The 7048-nt window shown below is 35.0% G+C and overlaps 1 protein-coding gene across 1 annotated transcript; it reads left to right on the forward strand.

The window, feature by feature from the left end:
• On the forward strand, positions 304-6049 carry LOC109346323 (probable pectate lyase 18). Its single transcript, XM_019585820.1, has 4 exons — positions 304-579; positions 941-1832; positions 2585-2790; positions 5707-6049. The coding sequence occupies exons 1-4, from the start codon at positions 437-439 to the stop codon at positions 5963-5965; spliced, it is 1500 nt and encodes a 499-aa protein (XP_019441365.1). The 5' UTR covers positions 304-436; the 3' UTR covers positions 5966-6049.

A 7048-nucleotide genomic window follows, 5' to 3' on the forward strand; every position in this document is an offset into this window, starting at 1 on the left:
CTAATTGTTATCCAACAACCACTACTTATCTTTAATAAGTTACCTACACTTTTTGGACATACTTATTATATCCAAAAATCAAATTCTTAATATTTTAGTTTTTCTGAAAATTTACCATAGCCTTGTAACACTTAATTAATACCTTGTTTCTAAATTACCGAGATTGAACAATGTTGAAATCAATATCTGAATCTTTCATAAAGGCTTAGTTTATAATGACATTCATTTTAATCTATTATCCTCACCAGAATTTATAATCATCTCTTTCATGTCCAAGGTTCTAATATAATAAGGAAAACCAAAGCCCTTACAATACACACATTTATTTTCCCGAAATTGGAGAGGAAGATATCAGAAAAGAAAGCATTGTACAGAAAGAATAAAACAGCAAACATAAACCCTCTCTCACCCTTCATTATTATTTCTCTTTCAAAGGATGCTGCTTCTTCCTATGAGCTGTATTCTTTTAATGTGCCTCTTCCTCACTTCTTCTTTCCCATTCCCAATCAAAGCTTCCTTCAATCTCTCTTTGCCCCACCAACACTCTCACCCTCAATCTGTTGTTAATGAACTCCAACGGTAAGCACTAAACTACATTCAAAATCAAAATCCCATGTTTTTGTTCTGCATACTCTGTTTTCCCCTGCATTAAACACACTCAAACAAACCCATTAGGGTGTTAATTTCTTTAGCCACTGCATTGTTAAGTTTATGTATTCATTCATTCTTCAGCATTTTTCTTCTCAAAAAGCCATTTAAACCCCCTTTAAAAACCTCACCTTTATTGCACCCACTCTCACATTTTTAGCATTCTAACTTTTTTAATTGGTCTTGCATTGTTAAGGGATTGTGTCCATTTTTCGCTGTTTTTCTTAAACCAACAAAATTACTTCAAAAACCTAACCTTTCTTACATACACTTCCTCTTTCTGCTATTGCAGGAAAGTGAACATATCTCTTTCCAGAAGAGAACTCCTCTCAAAGGACCAAGCTTGCCTTACCGGAAACCCAATCGACGACTGCTGGCGGTGCGACCCAAATTGGGCCGCAAACCGCCAGCGTCTCGCCGATTGCGGTATCGGGTTCGGCCGAGACGCATTAGGCGGAAAAGGTGGTCAGATCTACACAGTAACAGACTCATCAGACTCAAACCCATCAAACCCAATCCCAGGCACACTCCGTCACGCCGTAATTCAAGACGAACCCTTATGGATCATATTCTCAGCCGACATGACAATCAATCTCAGACACGAACTCATTTTCAACAGCTTCAAAACCATCGACGGCCGTGGCGCCAACGTTCAAATAACCGGCCACGGTTGCATAACACTCCAATACGTCTCAAACATTATCATCCACAACATTCACGTTCACCATTGCAAACCCTCAGGTAACACTAACATACGTTCCAGCCCAACACACGTTGGGTTCCGTGGCATATCAGACGGTGACGGAATATCCATATTCGGTGCTCGTAAGATCTGGATCGACCATTGTTCATTGTCTTATTGTACGGACGGGTTGATAGATGCAATAATGGGTTCAACAGGGATAACAATATCGAATAGTCACTTTGCGCATCATGATGAAGTGATGCTGTTGGGGCATGATGATAAGTATATGCCTGATAAAGGGATGCAGGTAACAATTGCGTTCAACCATTTTGGAGAGGGTTTGGTGCAGAGAATGCCAAGGTGTAGACATGGGTATATACATGTGGTGAATAACGATTTTACGCAGTGGGAGATGTATGCTATCGGAGGTAGTGCAAGTCCAACTATTAACAGCCAGGGTAATCGTTACACCGCTCCTTCCAATCCTGATTCCAAAGAGGTGAGTTATTTTCTTTGTTTTTATTTTTTAACTATTGCCAAATGGATATGTGGTTGGTTGATCATGTGGGGTAAGACTACACCGACCATAACGGTGGGGAACCATAAAGGATTAGTTACTTAGTTGCTCATACATACATAGTTCATACAATGAAATGAATTAATTCATTAATCGTTCCAAGCTCGACCTATTATTTAGTTCAACAAACTTGGTTCATGAACCAAACAAGGGAATTTGAGCGGGTTAAATAAGCGAGCTAGACTTAGCTATTCAATTTGTTATTATTATTATTATATATAAATAAGATTATATTTATATATGAGTGAATGCAATTTTTTTAAAACTGAATTAATTATTTGAGTTGTCCAAATAAACGGATTTGAGTTAAGTTGAACAGTTCATAAACTTTAACTAGTAGAACTCGAGCTAAAAAAGTAACTCATATATAACTCGATAATAAATTCTTATCGAGCTAAGTCCTAGTTCAATTATGTTCAGCTCTAGGAGCCATTTGTGAGGATTCATTTGTTATAAAAAAAACTATTGGGAATGTGAAATGGTATCATTTGGGGTGGGAATATCTCACTCGCATGTGTGGCGCGTGTTATCTATCACTTTTTTTCTGTCCTGTCTTTTTACAACAGGGTTTTGTAAGTAAAACACTCATTCTGACAGGAGGATTTTTACACTACTAGGTAATACCGGTATTAATAAGTTGTGTTTAATTATGGAATGGGATTGATTATTGGCAGGTGACGAAGCGCGTGGAGACAAACGAGAACGATTGGAGCGATTGGAATTGGAAAACAGATGGGGACATAATGGTAAATGGAGCATTCTTTGTGCCATCAGGTGCAGGGGCCAGTGCTCAGTACGCAGAAGCAACTAGTCTACAACCTAAATCCGCGGGGCAGATTGACCAACTCACCATGTATTCCGGTGCATTCGGTGATCCAAGGTAAAAACATAACACCGTCCCTTTTCACTATTATATTTTTTTCATCAATGCTTTACACCTTTCATATCAGATAAGATAATAATAATACTAAGGGTTGGGTTGCCACTCTTCTCTAAAGAATAAAAAAAAGAAGGAAAAATAATATTATTGAAAAACTAATACATTGTCATCAATGTGAAAGTACTTGTTCACATGCTTCTGATATTAATAATAATCTAATGGTTTATTTGCATTATTAGTTTTGAAAGGTCAATCTGGTCTTTCCAGTGAATTAAATATCTTTTTTGTTATGGTAAAGGTTATTCTCGTCTTTTCAGTACAGTTATTAAAAGTTTGAATGAAATTACGGAAATAGTCCTTCCTACTTGCCAAATGATCCCACGAGGCCACAAACTTTCTTTTGTGAAAAAATATTAGAGTACACATCCTTAAGATTTGCCTTTATGAATTTAGTTGTTGATATTTTCAATTTGTTATTCCAAAATTTTAAGTTTGGGTGGGGAAAGAGACATGTGATATTTTGATTGGTGCGAGACAATATATGATACAATTGTGAGATGCCGTATCTGTTCGTAAAATTAGTCTTTCCCAGTCCAAAAAGTAACTAATTCGAGTTCAATTGGAAATCTTTGAGGATTAATTTGACAAGGGAAATCTTAAGAAAGTAAAGTAGATGTTCATTAAAAATATGATTGGTCTGTGTTTGTGATAATGTCAAGGACGCGGTACTGCATGAAACCCTACCAACTATACAGTACATAAAAGTTGTTGCTATGCTGATTGGTGGAAATGGAAGCTGTGTCGAATATTGTTTATTTTAATGTCCTTTCCCACTTTCACTTTTTGTTGTTTCCTAAACGTGGTTTTATGCTAAATCTCACTTTACAAGGTCATTGTTGCACTGTCTATGAACTATAATAAACCAAGATCGGGATTAGTACCAATTTTAATTAAAACTCTTAGTAATTAGTACCAACAATCTAGAAAATAGAGCAAAAGTTGGCCTTTTTAGCTAATGCACGTGGTTTGGTATGGTCACTGGGATGGGAATCTAAGCTCAAGGACCAACCTGCAAGGGTAGGAACATGAAGTAGAAAGAGACACATGATAGAAGAAGTGTATGTGTGTAAACAGGTTGGAGTGTTAAGTTGAAAAATAAGGGTAGGAACATGAAGTAGAAAGAGACATGCTCCTTTGGTCAGATATTTTGGAGGGTATTATGGACATATTGCTAAAACTATATTCCTTTTTATCTGCTTTCCAGCTAGTAGGAGTGGGACCTTACACATACAATACATATATATAATATTTGTAATTTGAGCCTTTTGGCCCCACTTGATTCCACACTAACTAGTCATAACTCATAAACAAGTAGCTCTAGCTAGCTACTGCATCAAATTTTGGAATGTGCCCTCTCCTTTTGATGTACCTAGCTGTCTCCCACTGTTATTTGTTAACATTTTTGTTTATTGCTGTTTAGTCCTTACACTCAGCTTAGGAATTCTAGTTTCTCAACTCCAACTCAACTTGGGTGTCTAGTGATTCTTATGTGGTTGTGTACTAACAGCCATTTTTTAGGACATTTTTATTAAAGTGCCATTACTTTATACAGAATGATTAAAATGACCCTACATTTAAGTTGAATTTTGCTAGTAAATTTAAGGCCTTGTTCAGCATTACTAACCACTACGTAGCATGCTCTTATTGCATTGGCAAGTGCAATAATTGTTGTCTATTTTAAGCTAAAAAATTATTGCAATATTATATTGTATGGCCACGATTTTAGGGAAAATGTGTTTCTTCTATTGTACTCTATCAATTTTCAAATTGCTAACTAACTTAATTTATTTCATAATTGACTAATTTGCCTGGATTTATTGATGAATCTAGTGACGTTTATTTTTTTAAACACTAGTGCATCTTATCTCGTGTTCTTTTCCATGAATGTTTTGCCTCATCCAACGAGTTGCATGCTGTAGGCCCCTCTTACGTTTGAGATCCACTCATTTTTTCCTACTTTTGTCTTTATATAGCTTTTTCATTAATAGCTTTTTAAGGCGGCAACAAGCCAACAAGTGAACATTTTGGTACTCTTGATAGGTTTTGTTTATGACTAAGGGGGAGGTAGTTCCTCAAACTAATTAATATGAATTGATAGGAAGAAAGTGTTTCGGTCTTATGAATTGGAGGTCATGCGTTAAAGTTTCGGAAACAATCTCTGTATACAAGAGTGAGGTTGTATACATTTATCCTTCCTAATAATCAAATCTCCTAATATACCCCACAATGTTGGTTATAGTGGAAGTAAATTTCATTATCATACAAACTTTAGAGTTAGTTTGTGGGTTGTGTTTTGGAGGGGAAGAAAGGGAAACAAAAGACTCAGAAGTCTTTCATTTCTCTTCCTTCTCCTCTGAAATCCAACTCGCAAACGAATCTTTAGGGTTTGTTTGCGACTTGAGTTTTGGATGAGAAAGAAGGGAAAAGTAAAACTTCAAAGTCATTTCGTAAGTGTATTTCATGTCTTTCAGACTTTCTCTTTCTCTTATTCTTATCCACAACTCAATTCGCAAACATGTGCTTGAAAGTTTGAATAAGTTTGAATCTTGGAGTCGTCACTTTGAAAAGAACTCTGCCTAAATTAGTTTCAATATTATGCATGTTAGAAAGTCTGAAACCTAGAAAAAAAGAGAGAGCATGATGTTTGTCTATTTGATGTATTGAAGAGTCTAAACAAGATATGTCCCTATGCATAATCTGTCATTGTCTTCAAGTTGGCGCCGAAAGTTTTTCTATTTTTTCTCCCTGTGAGATCAATGTTTCATTATTATAGGTGTTTGCTCATTAGTTTTTCCCTATCTACCAAATAAAAAAGTTCATTTCATTGAGTGTGCTCATGACTAAATTATTGATCAGGGATAATGGAGATTTATATCCCGGCTTCAACGGAGGTGGGACAGTGACAGGCAGCAGCAAGGGCAAGAATGTCCCGGGTTCCAGCAGCGGCGGCGATGATGGGAACATCTTTGGGATGATATTCGGAGGTGGTAGCAGCCATGCACCACCACCATCACCTTCCTCATTCATTGTATTTGTTTCAACTATTTTGTCTCTTTTAATTATTTTGCTTTTGGACAATACGACCAACCATGTTATTCTATTATCATTACTATGACCTTACACCTTCCTCGTGAAGGAAAAGAATATATTAATTTTCTATTATTTGTTTTTAAATTGGAAAGCATATGCAGTTAATGTATATACAACTCTTAAAAAAACAACTAAATTGTATGCATAGTTCCATTATAAATTATTATAATATTTATAAAAGCTAAGAACATCTTTACTATAAATGTATACATTGCTTTTAACTCAATTCAATTTGCTTATTCAGATTCATTTTAACTGATCATAAAGTTATGATGTGTTGGTGAAAAGTGTGGACAGATAAATTGAAATAGTAATAGCAGCTTCAAAGTAGTATAATACAATGTATTGTATTGAATACAATTTATCTTCTCATAGCGTGGGTTAGTATGAATTGTTTTTGAACTTAAACTCTTATTTTTGTTGAATGTTTGAACTTTGAACGATTGAAGACAAAAGCACGTGGAAGATAAGATACGAGTGGATTAAGTGGAATTTCTCTAATTTTAGTGTTATTTTTTGGAAGGGGCCTTTCGTAAGTAATAACATGGCTTGTCTCCGTAGTCCATATCAAAAATACTTTACAAACCGTCCAATTTTTCTTCCTCTCGGGAGCGTGCATGTTTGCGTAAGTAATATAACTCAGGGGGAATATTAATAAGTGTGATTGAGATATTTTTTAAGCTTGTAATATTTATGCATTATGGTGTAAAGATTCATGTACATTTAGTATATTATTTACTATTTATTTATATTTTTTTGAAGAATAAATAATGGTTAAACATAAATGAGGAATAATGTAGCATTAATGTAGAAAATTTGTAGTGCATAAATTGTTTTACCATTTTTAAAAGATGCGAAATATAGGAAACTGATATTTTTAAAGAAATGAATGACTTAGATTTCTAATATTAAATTACTTTATTTGTATTATTTTTTAAATATCTTTAACACTACCAATAACATGTTGGTCTAATGGTGTATAACTTTGATAGATCTTTACGATGATCAAAATGTCAATGTTCGATTCCTAGGAGCGATATTTGTTGTGATAAACAGCTATACACTCTGAAAGGGATTACTTCCTTACCTAAAGAGTGAGAAGATACAT

The sequence above is a fragment of the Lupinus angustifolius genome, chromosome LG04 (genome assembly GCF_001865875.1).
Source record: "Lupinus angustifolius cultivar Tanjil chromosome LG04, LupAngTanjil_v1.0, whole genome shotgun sequence".
NCBI classification, from domain to species: Eukaryota; Viridiplantae; Streptophyta; class Magnoliopsida; order Fabales; family Fabaceae; genus Lupinus; species Lupinus angustifolius.